Source organism: Schistocerca piceifrons, chromosome 1 (genome assembly GCF_021461385.2).
Source record: "Schistocerca piceifrons isolate TAMUIC-IGC-003096 chromosome 1, iqSchPice1.1, whole genome shotgun sequence".
Taxonomy (NCBI): domain Eukaryota; kingdom Metazoa; phylum Arthropoda; class Insecta; order Orthoptera; family Acrididae; genus Schistocerca; species Schistocerca piceifrons.
Genome location: NC_060138.1, coordinates 819,374,025 through 819,392,266, shown reverse-complemented (window position 1 = coordinate 819,392,266; position 18,242 = coordinate 819,374,025). Strand labels below are relative to the sequence as shown.

The following is an 18,242-nucleotide window of genomic DNA, read 5'->3' as shown; positions in this document are numbered from 1 at the left end:
ATAAATGAGTAGAGTGTAGTGACAAAGTAACAAGGAGAGTGTGAGGTGACATGGGAGCAGGAGAGTAGAATCCAGATGACACAGGTTATAAAGCAGTCACTGAAGACAACCACTAATGTTGACACCATGCTCCACAAATAGGTGGTCTACATGGTCACTGACCATAGTTCAGAAGTAGCTACTCATTTGGGTGGTTAGTTTTTTCACGGTTACAGCTACATAATGCTTCGTTCTGTGCAATTATTATGGCAAAGTTAGCAAATGATGTCACATATTTCTAAGTTCTTCAGCCTTTGATGGAGTAAGAAATGGCACTTACAGCTGGAAAAGGAAGTGCTGAGATCACATGTAGGACAGGACCGTGGTCCAAGTTTTCCGCAAGGATATGGCTCATTGGGTAGAAGGCTGTAGTGAAGGGAATAAGAACAGACACAACTAGTGTAATTATACATACATGAGTTGGGACGAGAGTACCAGCAGCATAGTTAGTAGAGACTTTGTATTGACTTAATCAATCCTCCTTGTGCTTTCAGCTACATTAAGTGGTTATATGCCCTGAGCTTATGGCCGAGTACTCTGTAAATTGGGCATAAAATAGCATTTCATGACATCGCTATCATCATGTGGATTAATAGTTTCTGGAGCAGCATAATAAAAGAAACTCATAATGTCACTAATAAACATGGCAGCTTGTTGCTGAAAATAATGTGTAAACCAACCATCACAAGATTAAAACAGGTGGAGCAGTTTTTTCTTTTCTTTTCTTTTTTTTAAAAAAAGGGGGGTGGAGCCCCTCCACACCCACACCAACATGGTGACCATCTCAAAAGATCTACTCTCAGCTCCGTATTTGTTAGTTACTAATCAAGGACTTCACAGGATGTGGAGTCACGATGTTATCCAAGCATCTGGGTAGGATTACCCACTAACAAGGCCACAATGAGGAGATAGATAGTGGACGAAAAATTAATGGAGGGTAGCAGTTTAAAGAGCAGAGGGGAAAAAGTGCCAAGGAAAGCACGAAGGGGAAAAAACCTCTGCGATAGTCTGGACAAGGTAGACATAGCAGTAGCAGACTTCTTGCTGCCTGCAGCAGATCATGCAAGGGTAGGTTGTGTTAGTAGCGGGTATCATGCAAACGGACACCCTGTCACAGCCATCTGTTCATTATAAAGAGGTCTGTCCAATTCCGTGTGACAGCACAGTGTGCTGCTGAGAGCTGAGTGACCCCCTCCCACATTGTGTCAATTATGAATGAGTGTGGGGGAAGGCCCCAGTCGTCCATCAGCGTCTGGTAGACGTGCTTTGTAGCCAAGCGCCCAGAGGTGTATGGCTGCATAGTGGCATCATTCCTCCTCCACAGGCTGCACCGATGTGCTGAGTAATGGCCATGGCTGAGTGTCCCCTGTGTGACAGATGACGTAGCAGAAGTCCTTGACTGCCTTGATCACCCTAACAATCCACTCCTTGGAGCAGAGCTGCTAGGTGCCGATGCATCTCTGCGATACTGCAGCGACGTCCAAGTTGTTCTTCGGTGTGTCTGCCACACTGTGTTTCTCTGCCAGCTGCTCTGTGAGGGGAGTAGCAGCAGGTGCTGTCTCTTGTTCTGTGGTGGCCACACTGAGGTCACATGTGAGCTGCATGCATAATTGCCGCACCTGGTGGAAGGCCTCATCCATCTCCGTGGACAGGGCGGCCTCTAGAGCTGCCCTCACTGCTTCCATGATTGCTTTGAAGGCCACTGTCACTTCCACTGCTGTGGCTGCCAGCATGCGACACATTTCCTGCACTTTAAGCACCTGCTGTATCACCACCGGTGGCCAGTCCCCTGCATCACTCTCAACAGCATGGTATTCTGACCACCTGTGGGCAGTGGAAGCTGTCTTCCCATCTCTTGATTCTGTCATTGTTCGGTGGCACTTACAGCACTGGTGTCGCTCCTTCTTCATTTACGTTTTGTCTGCAATGCAGCTCTCATTGACAAAGGCCGAGCAGTCATGCCAGTTGGCCACACGGGGCCAACTGCAGTGAGCACAAGTTGGCACCTCATCCTGGCGTCTGACACAGGTGCAGGTTTCGTGTGCACTGGCACACTTTACCCACCGCGGTGAGCTGCGGCATTATTTGGCCACATACCCTCAGCTTGGCACATAAAGCTCTGGAGCTCAGGGTCCATGCCGAGCAGGAGAGCTTTGTCAGTCACAGGAAAGTCTAAGAACTTCCTTAGCCAGAAGGTGTCGTCACCATCCGCCACAGTTTGCACTACAACCATGTATAGCAGTGGTCACCTTTTGTTTGTCCAGTTATGTGACTTGGCAGTTGCACCCCAGAATCTGGCACATAACAGCCTCCCTTGGACAGTCTTCTCATCACAGATCCAAGGCAGCCCCCTGAGGAGAGCCTCAGATGGCTTCTCACACTGTTTTGATGCGGCCATCTTCTTCAGAGTAGATGGATCAAGGACGTGGACAACCAACGCACTTTTGAGTGCGCAGAGATTGACCACGCTCACTACTTGCAGCTGGATGATGGCATCCGAGTTGAGACACTCTATGCCTGCTACTTCTTTGCAGCGGTCAGCTATAACATCATACAGCTCTGTCCACGACCCTTTACTGCACTGTTTATGTGGTGACATACTGAGCACTGGAATCCTAGGAGGTCAACTTCCACTTGATAATGGTCAAAAGCTCGTGTATGTTTGATCACTTGGCATGGCTGGAAGCCCAACAAGATTTTATGCAGTCATTTCACTGCAAGATAATGCATTCATATATTTTTTCCTCAAAAACAATAAATACACAACATGTCTGAAATGGTACCACGTACCATGAACCAGGCTCATAACAGTAAAGTATCAGGTCATAGGTGTTTGGTTTGTTTATTGTAGTGCTTGACAACCCTGCAGCACAATTCACATAAGGTGCCTCTGGAAACATGGTGTCTCAGAGTAGCTCTTCCTTTCATAGAAACAATTCAAAATCTCACAACCCCATTTAATTGATTATACCGTGAGTTCATTCCATCTTCTAGTGCATAAATGAAACACCATTGCCCACATCTCGTGGTCGTGCGATAGCGTTCTCGCTTCCCACGCCCGGGTTCCCGGGTTCGATTCCCGGCGGGGTCAGGGATTTTCTCTGCCTCGTGATGGCTGGGTGTTGTGTGCTGTCCTTAGGTTAGTTAGGTTTAAGTAGTTCTAAGTTCTAGGGGACTGATGACCATAGATGTTAAGTCCCATAGTGTTCAGAGCCATTTGAACCATTTTGAAACACCATTCCAGAAACATTAAACCAAGAATTGTAAAGGGAAATGATTGGTGAGTGGTCATCTGAACAACTTAGGTGGTGGTGTATGAAATGCTGGTACTACATTGCTCAGACAACAAAACCACATTCACACCAGAGAATCACCAACTTGACCTCACATTTTAGGGAAAAAAGCACACTTGCAAAATATCAACCCCAGCAAACAATCCCGGATGGGTATTTTTGCCATATCTTTGATATTATGCAGCTATGACCTTCTGACTATACAGCTTTAACACACATGCAAACATCGGCAGTTTGTCACCCGTTCTGCCTCCAGCAGCCACCTGGTGCCTAAGTGTCAAGTACTGTACAGCAGAGTGACAAGCAGATCTCTCCTATGTGTGAGACACTGAAGACATGAGATGAGGAAAGGGTAGAGGGTCTTGTCTGCCCAACAGGTTTTGAAATTTTCTTTAACAACACACTATTTTATGGAAAAATGTACAGATACCTATTTTGCTTTAATAACGAAGTTTCTCTTGGGATTCATAAAGGGCAGATTTCTGTTCTTTCCACTTTTCACTTAATGTAAATTTTGTGACACCCGCTGCAAAAGGTACAGATGTATTTCCCAACTGTGACATATGATGTGAAACTGGCATTCAGTGAATCATTTGGAATAATATTTCATAGAGCTATTAATCATAAAATCATATGTAAGTTTCATAAACCAAGACAGGGCATACAATGATAAAAGAATGTCTCAATTCCTTGTGATGGTGTCGTCCTCTCTAAGCAGGAATCAAGTAATGTTATAGGCTTAAAGGGAGATGTACATAAGATTACGATATAAGGACATTGACTGTGACATGTAGAGGTTTGGGTCATGTCATTAAATGCAGGCACGAATAGCCAAAGTGGTTAAGGTGAACACTCACAATAAGTGGGAAATCCAGGTTCAAGTCCAGGTTCAGCACAAATTTTGACATGTCACAGTTGGGTAATACATCTATCCTCATTGCGGTTCATGTCAAGAAATTCACATTTAGGAAATAATTTGAAATAATATTTCATAGAGTTGCTGTTTGTCAAACTGCATGTAAATATTCTAAACTGCTACTTATAACAAAGTAAACCTGAAACAAAGACATAACTAAAATTATCCTTTACATCTTATCCACCTCTTTCTCAACTCACCTGCAAACTTTCAAGGGAATTTTCACAATCTGTGGTGTCAATCTCATTTAAACTTATGCCTTCCCTCTCCATCTCAGCATATGTTCCAAATGGCAGCTTGCCCACACACTCTAGTTTCATTATATGCATTTTTGATCGCAGGTGTTTAGCTAAATGGCCATGTATACGAAATGCTATTTTGCAGTCATCACATTTGAAAGGACGAGGATTTGTAGTAGTTGGAGCTCCAAAAGTGGAGTTCATGCTGACCTACAGACAGAAAATAATATTACATTTTGACACATGATTACATATAGTTACTGATTCTTTAAATGAAAACTTTGCATGGTTACTTAAAACTATAGAAATATTCAGTAATTTCATCTATCATAGGTCATTTAGTAAGTTAGTGTGAAACTGTAGCAACACTGTGGTAGACTTCTGTATTGAGGGTGTCTCACACAAATAGTATTGTTTTAGTTGGGAATACAGGTATGTACAATATGAATTTAGGTGCGAACTGTATTAGAGTAGTGTCAGATGCTCATCTTAATGAACAGAAGTGAAATATTGTGACAAGATGACTATATGATCTGGATGGAGACCTGGCATGAATATAATAATCATGACAGAAGATAATCACCATCAAATTAGTGAGCTTTAGAAGGAAGAGATAACTAGTGTGTGGCAACACAATTAATATCGGACATGGCGGGGGAGGTGGGGGGCAATTACTGAATGACAGTAGTGTGTGATATCTTGTGTCTGTTCAACTTTGTTGACTTCTCTTTGTTTCCTTCCATGTGTCAGTACCAATTAAATTGTTCTCATGTTCTTGCAGGAGTGCAAAATAAATTGCTGTCATTCGGCTATATCAGTTACATACCGTTTCTGTTGTTCCTGCTAGTGGTGACATCACATAGACAATGAACAAAGAACAGCACATCAAATGTGAGTCAACAACACCATTTTCAATGGATTCCATTGCACCAGAACAGGCAGTGAGCAATTCGGATGATACGAACACCAGTCTTCACTTTCAAATTCAGACTGATGGAATTTCTTCACTGCCAGTTGGCTACACTGTGTTAATCCATATTGTGCAGCAAGGTCATAATAAAGCTATATATGCCACAACAGCCAGACCTTTGGTTCAAAATGGTAGAACTCCTGTTTGCTGCGGATAGTGTGTGCAATGGCAATATACAGTTAATACTTACCATTGGCACACTGTACTCTCAACCTCTAGTGTTATTCTCACACATTTTTTATGTCACCCTCAATGCATGCAAATGTCAACATCTCAAGGACAATGAGTTTCAACATATGCTTAAGTTGCAGGACCTATGCATGCAACAGGTCCTAAATAGTGAGAATATTAGTGACAAATTGTCCTCCAAATTTTGGTGTTACCTTCAAACATTACTTACAGAAGTGTAAATTTCTGAAACAACCTGCACAACTGTTGTTTGATCAACTACCATTTGCGTTAAAAGTACTGTGATTTCCAACAACAGTGGAAACATATCTTTACATTTGCACATGGCTGACCAAATGCACAATGTTTTACAAGTGAGAATATGAGTGCATCACATCAAGACATAACGGCATCACAGGAAATGTTTCAGCTGACATTGCAATATGACAGCAGTTTCCGCTAGCAGAGAAGATCTGTGCACTTCAAGATACAGGCACACACTAGCAGCATCTCAACGAAACTGATCCCACAACACTGACTCACAACATCTGTGGTAGCAAGGACCAACAAGGTTGCATCCACATGTTTTCAAAAACAGTCACAGACTTGATGTTGATACCATTCACACCCTACTCCACAAGCTCTTTGCACTTCCCCTTGTGATTATCCAAATGAAAACAGTGACTGGATTTAGATGCAAGCCGCTGCTCTGACGAAAAGCACTTACTTACACCAACGTTCACAGAACGAAAATTTGAGTTTCATTGCAAGTTCCCAATACTTAGGCCGCTATTCGCTGACAGCCGGAAATCATTGACAATGCTACCAGGGGATCAATCTTCGTGTCCTGCATTTCCAATGTAGATACACGTGAAATACCAGGACAACACAATGTTCCAGGCCCTTTTCGCCATCACCTCAATTATACATCACAGACACACTCACTTCGTGCACACATCACATTGATTACAAGACGGATGTAAGTGTACTGACAATGGATTAGAACAATCAAACTGTGGTCGACACCTGGCTTACAGCTGCTAGTAACTTCCAAATTTCTACTTTATAGGAACGAACTGTTGTTGAGAATCAGGGCTTCAAGAAACCTCTGCAACTGACTTTCGTGTAGGCTGACATAAAGGAACCCACCCTAGGCATCACATTTTTGCTTCACTATATTGTAGACAGAATCTTGCACGAGACGTGTATCCATGTTGGTCTGAAGCTATTACAGGATGTCTTGGGAAAATGAAAATTCACAAACCTTGCATTACACTTTGTCATGTGGCATAGTTCAACTTAGTGACACGCATGATGCTACAACTCCAGATACAAAGTTGATCGACACTGTTCAACGAGCTCCAGTCTTCACACCCCCAACTACACACTGAAGGATCTTCAATGATAGAATGTGCATACCATGACTTAAAAGACAAGTTACGATCCCTAACAGATGAAAAAAAAAATCATTATGGTGGAAAATGAAATGATTTCCAAATAGTGTGTAGCATCTAAGGAATTGAGAGCTGCTCAATCTGACCTCTAGAGCATAAGATCTTCCTCCATCTCAGCTTCTATCAACCACCCAAGTGACTCAAGCCACAACAGTTAATGAACCATCTCTGCCAACAACTGCAGTCGTGCACAATACAGGACACCACATTCAGGCTATCCCTGGTTCTCCCATCACCTTCAAGACTTGCAGACTAGAGCCTGACAAATATGCAGCAGCTAAGAAAGAGATCAACAAATTGTTGAATGTGGGCATAATCCGTCATTCAAACAGTCCTCAGGGATTTCCTATATATCTTGTAGAAAAGGAATATGGCTCTTTGTTACCACATGGAGACAATCGAGCATTAAATGCACACACCATTTTGGACTGCAACTCAAGAGAAAGCTGTTCAAATGTGGCAGCACTTTGTAGATGAGGTACTTTTTGGACTGCCCTTCCATTTTGCTTATTGGATGATGTGTTTAAAAATAGCTTTGACAACTAGTTTTTGACATACTCACGAAATACCAGTTGGTGATTAATGGGGACAAATGTGAACTCGGACAATGGAAAATACAATTCTCAGAACATTTGACCTCTTCTTCTGGCATAGGAAAAATCAATACAACTGAAGACACAGGATGAAGAATTCCAACAGCTAATCCATTTCCTGGGAATGGTTAATTTTTACCACCACCATTTTCCACATGCAGCAGCCACACTGGCACGTCTCATCGCAACACTAACAGGACCTAATTCCAGTGGATGCACCCCCCCCCCCCCCCCCCCCCCCCTTTCTTGGAACACAGATATGCTACAGGATTTTGACACAGTAACAGCAAGCTTGAAAAATGCTGTGCTATAGGTGCACACTGTGTATTTTGTACCTCAGGCTATCAAAATGGACACCAGCCAGTTGATAATACGAGTGGCGCTTCACAACCAAATCCATGGTTCTGACTGCCACTCTGAATTTCCCCTGGATGTTGACATTCTCTCGGACAAATTGGAGTGCATTACACTTCAGACCATACGTGGAGGCACGATCCTTAACCTGTTTACTGATCATAAACCTATTTCATTTGCATTTACAATGCCGTGTGAATCCTTCTCAACAAGGCAATGCCGGCAACTGGAATTTATTAACCAATTTACGATAGACATTCACCATGTCAAGGTGCAGACAATCTAGTGCCAGATAATTTTTTTAGAATCAGTTCAATATTTGGCTAGTGCCATTACTAATGTGGTAATACTGGTTCCTGTCAGGTCACTGAAGTTAAGCACTGTCGGGTTTGGCTAACCCTTGGATGGGTGACCGAGTTTACTGGGTGCTGTTGGCAAGTGGGGTGCCCTCAGTATTTATGAAGCCAATTGACAAGCTACTTGATTTAGAAGTAGCAGCTCCAGTCACAAAAACTGACAATGGCAAGGAGAGCAATATGCTGACATCCCCTTCCATATCCGCATCCAATGATGCCTCTCAGTGGAGGATGACAGCAGTCGGTCCTGTTGGGTCTTCTGAGGTCTGTTTGGATGGAGTTTTGGAGTGCAATATCTAGTGACATGAGGAGTGCAATATCTAGTGACATGAACTACAAACTACTGCTGAGGCACAACCCACAGTGCCCAATTACGAGAACTTGGAAGCAACCAAGGCACTGGGCTGTAATTAGAACTGCTTCCTTTAAGGGACTCCAAAAAACTAGTTATGGTATGACATTTCTACAAACCAGCCTCACCCATTTATGCCAACTGCTTTTTAGAGACAGCTCTTCGATTCAGTACAAGGCCTCGTGCACTCTGGAAGTGGTCACTGACAGATACGTTTGGCCATACATTAAACATGACTGTTGCACATGGACCCAAACTTGCTTAGCACAGCAGAACATTAACATGGACCATGCTGTGCATAAGTCAGGTACACTCAGATAACCTACACAACATTTCACATATGCACACATCAATAGGCAGAAATTCTGCCTACTGCCAAAATCTCAGCTGAAAGAGAGGCACAAACTGTTCTGACTACCTGGATTTTCCACTTCAGATGTGCCACCAGCATCACTACTGATCGAGGTAGACAATTTGAATCTGTTTCATTCCCTAACTCACCAACCTCTGTGGCTTCAAACACCAGCGTACAACCAGCTACCATCCAGCCAGTAACAGGGTGTTTTAGAGTGGGTTAAGTCTGGCTGCATATTACTGGTGGACATTTATAAGGATCAATGTTACTACCATCACCTGATGCCTACACTGGAAGCCAAGAGGAAGGAAGAGGAAGGGGGGGGAGGGGGGGAGGAGGGGGGGCAGGAGGGGGGGCAGGAGGGGGGGAGGAGGGGGGAGGAGGGGGGAGGAGGGGGGAGGAGGGGGGAGGAGGGGGGAGGAGGGGGGAGGAGGGGGGAGGAGGGGGGAGGAGGGGGGAGGAGGGGGGAGGATGGGGGAGGATGGGGGAGGAGGGGGGGAGGAGGGGGGGAGGAGGGGGGGAGGAGGGGGGGAGGAGGGGGGGAGGAGGGGGGAGGAGGGGGGAGGAGGGGGGGAGGAGGGGGGGAGGAGGGGGGGAGGAGGGGGGGAGGAGGGGGGAGGAGGGGGGAGGAGGGGGGAGGAGGGGGGGAGGAGGGGGGGAGGAGGGGGACTGCGCCATCACCCGAATAGCATTCCCTGCAATCTGATGCTGCACCAGTTTCATAGCAACAGTCCCTAAGGCATGGGCAAAGTCAGAAAGCATGTGATATCTCTGTGACCAATCTTTGTTGAGCTCTCTGCTTGCTTCCATGTGTCGGCAGCAATTAAACTGTTCTCGTGTTGTACGTTCTCGCATGAGCGTAAAATAAATTGGTTTTATTCACCTGTATCAGTTACGTACTGTTTTTAAAGTGAATAGTGTTCCTACAAGTGTACAAATGATTGATAGGTGGATATGGGTATTAAATCTGTAATATGAGAAACTTTGCAATGCAAGAAAAAATGTGCAACCTACAAAACTGAGGTGAACAAACATTTAACATTCTCGAATTCCACTTTTTTGAAATTCCATGAAATATTTTATTTGGACAAATTATCATCACAAAAAGAGAAAATTTATATGATGGGTGCACAGAAAATCTGTTATGATACAATGGCTCAACTCTGAAGAGAACTGAGTACGTAAATAATGGAAAACATCCCTTGCAAAAAGACAAATACTATCACCATTACAAATTGTGGGCATGTGGAAAACATTGGATCTTAACTTAGTTTAAAAGCGAAGCTTATGTTGGTGGAAGTGCACAGCATTCTTTCAGTTGTGTAACATACTGTATAAATAGCTCAGTTTATGAGAAGTAGTTCCCCAGCACTCTACTTACTTTATTTTGATGGCTGACAGAACGCTCATGCTTCTGTAAGTGCCCCTTCGTTCTGAAGGACACTGCACATGACTCGCAACGAAAAGGACGTTCAAAGTAATGTATGTTAACATGTAAGCGGAGCTGGCTTGGTTTGGAAAAAATCTTGTTGCAGATTGAACACATACTTCGGCCATCATCTGTTATACTAAAGACAAAATATGAAAAAAGTTGTCATTAATACAAAGAAGCAAATCAGAAAAATAGGTTCACTGTAATGTTCTATTTACGAATATTTTTGCAGCGCCACCGACTTTCACATAATAATAATAATAATAATAATAATAATAATAATAATAATAATAATAAAATACTTTCACTTATTGTTAACAGATGTATGATATATTTAACAAAAAGAAAACTCTCTTAAATGTACACTCCCCATTTTCAATTTCACTCTCCAAGTGTTAATTTGCTGAATTTTATACTTTGTGTGGAACACAGCAGTTTGGTGAATTCAATTTCATTTCAGTTACAAACTTCATGTAAGTTATGGGCACAGAGGTAGGTAACAGAAGGCAAAAAGCAGAGAAATGGGAAAAAAACAACCACTGAAACAGGATGAGGGCACATGAATGGCAGTTAAGAGGGGAAATGACATACTATCCAAAATTTCTGGAAGAGGAAAGTAAGCAGCTTAAACAGAAAACAATAATTAACACTCACTGAATATATTGATTGTAAGTTTTACATTGCTCTTTATATGCCTGTCTATTACTCAGTACCTCATCCTAAATGTGGAATGTCATCCATTCTTTTAATGATTGTTTACTGCAAGAACTGAAACCTATTAAACTAGCTTATAACTATTAGCATATGAAATGTAGTAAACTACCGAACAAAGATTATGTCATCTTAGTCACAAGTGACATTGCTGATCTAATTGCAGATTGTGGTTATGAAAACACACCACCACCACCACCACCACTGCACAATAATCTTTTTATTATTACTGCTGAAGCTGCTGCTGCTGCCACCACTGCACCCAGCAGAGAGAATTTCGTAAAAACTGGAAGAAATTATCCATATGACAGAAAACACAAAATATAAATAGAAAACGGGAGTACGACACCACTATCTACATGTAAATACATACTCTGCAAGTCATTATACAGTGCACAGCTGAAGGTATCTTGTACCACTGTTAGTTATTCCCTTTCCTGCTTCATTTGTAAATGGAGCAAGGAAAAATTGACTGTCCACATGCTTCTGTACAGGCCATGATTTCTCTTGCCGTCTTCATGGTCCTTACATGAGATGTATGTTGTTGGCAGTAGAATCGTTCAGCAGTTTGTCGCAAATGCTGCTGCTCTAAATTTTCTCAATAGTGTTTGCAAACAAGAAAGAAGAACTGGTGTTAAGATCAGATGAATAGAGATGGCAAAGTGTGCATTGGGCTGCATGTTTCTATGTCCAGCGACTTCAAGCAAGTGTACAGGAAGGATAGGTCCAAATAGCACAAGCTTAAAAGCAAGTACAAGCCCCTGGTGATATTATTGTCAATTATTATGAAGAGCTTGTTGGTAGCCACATCACAATAAAATGCCAGGCATATTTGGAAGACAGTTTGCAGATGGCATACCCATTCTCACTGACCACCTTATCCTTGTTATGCTCAGGAAACAAACCTTTTGATCTTTGGGGAAATTTAAATTGCTATGACTCTGTCCTGGATGAGGCCCAGGAGAGTGTCTGAAATCTTGCTGCCGGATGTGTCCTAATATACATAAGATGTACTTCAAAAACAACTTACATCAGGCAGTTATGTCTATCAAGAACAAAAGTGGGAAATGAGGGATTACTGTGGGCCGCTGAGACCAACTCAGTTGGACATTTCATGCAAAGCAGTGATTGTAAAAGTTTGTGATGCCCCCAACTCATTATCAGATGAGAAAGAGTACCCTGCATATTGGTAAAACATGTTGACTTAAAAGAACATTGTTGAAAGACAAATTTACAGGAATATGTTCCAAAAGCAATTGTGGAAGCACCCTGAGGGAGCATTATAACGGCATTATTATCCACGATGTATGACCTTCAACATAAATAAATTAAAATTCTGTACAGGAAGACCCATTATTGTTGGACTGTTCATGTCTGGTAATCAACTATTTCACAGTGGCTCACAGTACCAGCAGCAGAAAGAAATTTTAGAAGTACTGATCTACTGGCAAATTAAATGCAATTAATGGTAGGGTACATCGAGCTGATGCAGGGGTTAGGTTCAAATAATCTCTGGCTGAGACCAAGGCTCAGACAATTACTGAACTAAATGCAAATTTAGATATAATAAATGCTAACAGACCAACAAGTAAATAAGTTATATACAATAAATGCTAAAACATATCATCATACCAATATGTTAGATGAATACATTGCTGTCTCATTACAGGAAAGTGTAATGATAAATAGAAATTCATTATTAATGTTACATATACTATTAAGTTCAAAAGGGGAATTACATTCTGACACAATCAAACTGTCTAATTTAATGATAAATGGATTAAATAAATATGCTAGTGAATTAAATACAGATCTGAAAGAAACTTCAGAGACTAGCATCAGATTAAATATTCCTAAACAAGGTAAAGATTCAGATGAAGCAGAAACAACAGATTTCACTTTTACAACAGTGGAGGAGCATGTTGCCAACTTAGCTGAATAAAGGCTCAGCAAAATACTGAGCCATCTGTTTAATTCACATTTTTGTCAGATATTGTCTGTGAACAATGAGTTTGGGAGATATTAATTAAATTTAGTGCATAGCTACAGCTGAACTGATGGGTATCACATATACATGATCTTTATGGACAATTTAGAACTAGTATCAACAGCTTTGGTTGTCCAACAGTGTTTAATATTAATTTATATGAAAGGTGTGATTTTAGTATAATATTCTGCAATCATAACTTAACATTAGCTTTAAAAAAGAAAACTCTTAATGACAAGAAAGGGTCCAGTTAGCCGTAAGTCTAGATGGTATGCTATAGATGAAGAAAAAAGTAAAAAAATTTTGGAAACAAATAAAAGGAAAAGAAAATGGAATTTGAAGTATAAGGTAGGAAGCCTCAAACCCACATTACACAAAAAGAGATAGGTGGGTTGCTATGTGTATCCAGAGGAGTGTATTGGGATACACTTTCCAATACCACTGTCATGATTAGCTTAAAATGACATGCCAAAAGGTTATTCCACCAAGAGAGTGGAATTGGCCTCTGATTTAGCTTTTAAGATAATGTATACAAAACAGCCACAACAAGACTGACATCCTGAAATATAACCATATTGTGGCATAACTATTTTTAAAGCACATAATTGTTTCCATAGATCTATTAGTTGAATTTATATTGTTTTGTGTAAGGTAGCTACACTTACTTTACGTGCTTTCAATACATGAATTTTTTTCATTACCACCCCTTCTATCATCTTTCCAGGGATTATAACAGAACAGTCCCAAAATTTTTAAGGTACCATGTCACAATCTGAAAAAACTGTACCCTTATAGGATCACTTTCTTGTCCATCTTTCTGTCTGTGCAACTGTTAAAGAACCATTTCTCTAAGGAATGGGTACACGTATCAAGTTGAAATTTATGTCACATATTAAGGTCAATGGTCCATTCGCAGTGTAAAAATTTTAAGCTTCTAAGGCAATGCAATCGAAACACGCAGTCATTTATGCCACATTTTTTGAAACTCAAAAACTCTCTCATCAAAACCTATATGGTACTTTCTGTTGACATATAATCACGAAATTTGGCTGGAAGCACGCTTTCACAGTGCAAGTGAAGTACAAACAAATTGAAAATTGTTAAATTGTAATCATATGACACAAAGAAATACCTTTTACAATTAGAATGTTCACTTCATTCATCCTCTGTCAAAAGCATAACAGACAAATATTACAGCTTGCAAATATAAAATGTAAGTTACAGTCATGTTTTAGTAAGTAAATAAAATATTTATTAAGTCTTCAATATAAACATGTATAAACTGACGTCCCCTGCTCGCTTCACTTTCTATGTCCAGAATAGTCTGACGAACTATGGTAGAGATTTTGATATAGTCTTCGAATTCCTGGGACCGATATCTTGCCAGTATCTACATACAAAATAGGCAAAAAGGCTAAACTGGTATAAATGGGTACTTAGAAGGCAGAAGGTAAAACTACATAACCAGTTAAGTTTATTTTCACAATGGAAGGCGGGATGTCAATGTAATAGGTGTATAAGGAGGAGCAGCTATGATCTTTAAACAGGATACTGTGCCCTAATATATGTAGTATATAGTAAGAAATAGGGTGGGTGTACCAAGGGAGGAAGATCCACACCTGTGTTGAGGAAAGGGAGGAAGGAATATGTATCTACATATATTACAAAAATGCATGAATGTGTGTATGTTCCACACCACCTCCAAAACCAGTGGATCAATTTCAACCAAGCTTAGTACAACACCACTTACTGTCTGGAAAGAAGTACTGTGGGGATAAGCACCACCTCCCATTGGCGTGCAGTCCCCAACAATCAATCTTTCCTTCACATCCCATCTGGTAAGTGTCACCCTGACCTGGGAGTCTGAGCAATATTTCCGAACCTTATTCATTTTTATAGATGTTACCAATCCTTTTCCTTCCCCTTCAACCCTTTTGCCAGAAGCTAGCAATTTTTAATATCTTGATGTGTGTGCTCCTGCCACTGTTAGGTGAGCAGATTTTTTATCTATGAAATTACACTGTATTTCAAAAGTTGATTTTTTTACTGATGTAGTACTTTTCGTGAGTCATAAGCCTGGAGAATGATTCACAAATATTCATTAAACCTCATGTTTTTATTCAACTATTCAAATTTCTCCAACTGCTTATGAACCGATCAATTATTAGGACAGCAGCAGTGGAAAAGTGATCACAGTTAAAACAGTCTCCAGCTTCTGTCTCTGGTTCTGTGATTTGACAGACCTTCTCTGTACTCATTTTGCCTCTTATTTCCTATCATTTTGTCCTCCTCTCATTTTCCATTAGTGAACCAGTATTTACAATTACAATAACTCTTTCAGTAATATTTCTTTTTTTTTTCATTTGTTCCTTATTTCTGTTTTGACAAATGTGAGTGCATCTATCAGCGAAAAGAAACACAAAGTCCATTCTCGTAGAAAGGCAAATTCTGGAGCTCTACAGATCAGTTCAAACTAATCATTACACAACGAAACTAACGTTACATTTTTACAGGGTGAAATAGCAAATGCATTTGTCAGTCAGATGTTTATGTGGACTTACCTGACATAGCTAGGTGACGGGCCACTGGATGGTGGCATGAACTCTGCTTTTGGACCACCTGGTGACTGAGTTGGACTTTCACGAGTTGTCGTAGTCTGAGTGGTAGGTGGAGACAATGGACGCTGACTGCTGAAAGGAGAGGATCGTGCAGGTGACCCATTTGGTGCTGTCAGTTCCACATGCATACTTGAAGACTGTGCTACCGAAATAGGGATGGAAGAAGATACAGAGGCAGCAACTGAAGAAACAGCTGGGAAGGTCACCTCTACTGACAAACAAGTTTCAGTACGTGATACAGGAGTTGGAAATGAAGCAGTCGGTGTACTGCAATTTCCAGCAACATCTGTTACTGGAGGAGTAGGTTCAGGCTGTAGTACCTGATGACGCTTCACTCTCGCATCCTGCAAAGCTCGCTCAGTCAGGTAAGCCTGCAGCATTGTAGCTTCAGCTGGGGCAGGTACTGGAGGTGCTGGAGGAGGAGGACATCGCTCTGCAGAGCTGCAAAGAGAAGCGAGAAGGGTAGCTGGTTCCGAAACAGGAGTCAGAATTTCTGAAACTGGAGTTGTAGGCTGTGTCTGGACATGCAGCTGAAGTTGTGATCGAGTGCTTAGGTCTACTGGAAGACCATCTTTATCACGTGTAGTGACAAGAGGTACAGTGGAGGTGGTGGGGCTACTGACACTCAAAGCAGGTTGTGGTGTGGAAGTAGTAGTGGTTGTGCGGTTAGATGGGAAATAGTAACGGTTTGTTGTGCTTTGCACAACAAGTCCACCACCTGTGGTTCCTTCCAGTCCAAGGGCCAGTCCAGTATTGTTTGACACCTGTAGAAACACAAATTTTTATTAGCATCGTTTTAGTGTGTTACACTGTTTCTAAATACAAAATAATGAAACAAGACCCGATTGAGAGAGAAAGTGCATTTTATAAATTTGTTTCAGTCCTAGTTCTGTACCTTTTCACGCTCTGTCTGAGCACTGACTGCTGAAAGTGTTGGAGTGTGTGGTGTCGGAACAATAGTAGTAGCCATATATGGGTATGTGTTTGGCCTGGCTGCAACTGCAGGTACTAAACCAGCCGACGCAAGCCCCGGTGAACTCGAGCCACCACCGCGACTGAGAGACAGCAAGCTGCGAGCTGCTTCACGCTCTGGAGCTCCTTTGTTTGCCTCATCATCACAGTCTGCAAAAAATTTAAGAAGGGTTAGTGAGCCTGCCATTTTGTGATACAACATTTCAACATGTAATTTTTTTCCAAACAGAGGAAATAGGTACTGTGTTAATTTTATTATATGCAGCTCTTTTTACAGACTAATTATGAGCTATTAAAATAATGAGGAAAAACCAAGAATGACTTTAGAAAAAGTAACAGCAATGTAAGTATGGTTTCTCACTCCATTTTAAAACCATGAAGTTATATATCGGAATATAATTATAAATTCAAAAAATGTATATTAATCATAACTATAATGTAAATTGTATCCATGTGTAACAACTTGTTTATAAGTTTGTATTTTTGACTACAGTGGTCCAATGAAGGCCATAAAATAAATAATAATAATATAATGTGTGACCATCAGAGGGAACAGAAATATGTAACAAAGAAACATAATAAAATTTACTATGACTGTCAGTCAAATGGAAATCAGAAATGTTTTCTTTTGGGAAAAAAAGGTAAATAGAAAAGTAAGTTCCACCACAATATAGCCAGTAATACAATTTGATTAAAAAAATCAGTATCTTATGCCTTGTTTATAATAGTCTAATTACAGGGTGCACCACTGCATCAATCGCTTTTATATCCATCAGAGACCGGTGTCCTCGCAAATAATTTTTCACTTTGCCAGTGTGCAGTTCATGATGGAGGGTTGAGTAGTTTCAAGAGCATTTTCCAAATTGTTTCTTTGGAGTGCAGTGTTTTCTATGGTGGGATACTGGCATGCAACAAGATAATTCCATGCATTTACTGGTGTTTGTTTTTAACTATCAAGTATTTTTGGGTGTGAAGCAAAACCACAGACTATTCATTTGTCAGGAGCTGGACAGTAATGAACCGTCAGGTCAATGGGCATAATTTTACCTGTAATTGAAAAAATTCTCAAATTTTGAGTGTTATCTTTCTACTTCACACATCATCATTTACTCTGCAGTTCCTAATGTCTGCATTATGTTGTATCCACTGCTTCTCTCCAATCCAAGAAAATGAACACTCCTATTGATTGGACTTCACACGGTGTAGACTCAGTTCTATCCAGTGATGGGCTGGCTTATCTGTGAAACATTGTGGCAGTCACTAAGCACTTGTGCAACTTATCCTAGAATACTGCTAAAGTGTGAGAGATCTGTACCATACAAAGTTATCAGGGGATACAGAATGTACACCAATAACGGCACCACAAATGGTCACAGGTTTATTTGATCACTGGAAGAGTATCATGGAAACGCTGATATGAAAAATCTGAAATG

At 41.1% G+C, this 18,242-nt stretch overlaps 1 protein-coding gene across 1 annotated transcript in view; it reads right to left on the bottom strand.

The window, feature by feature from the left end:
* The window catches only part of LOC124775396 (transcription factor HIVEP3), a 121,244-nt gene that overhangs the window by 15,708 nt on the left and 87,294 nt on the right, over positions 1 to 18,242 (bottom strand). The window contains exons 15-18 of the mRNA XM_047250233.1: positions 16,733 to 16,959; positions 15,781 to 16,601; positions 10,471 to 10,657; positions 4,449 to 4,697 (exon numbers count right to left, since the gene is read on the bottom strand). Of these exons, the coding sequence (XP_047106189.1) occupies positions 4,449 to 4,697; positions 10,471 to 10,657; positions 15,781 to 16,601; positions 16,733 to 16,959 (1,484 nt within the window). The remainder of the gene's footprint in view (positions 1 to 4,448; positions 4,698 to 10,470; positions 10,658 to 15,780; positions 16,602 to 16,732; positions 16,960 to 18,242) is intronic.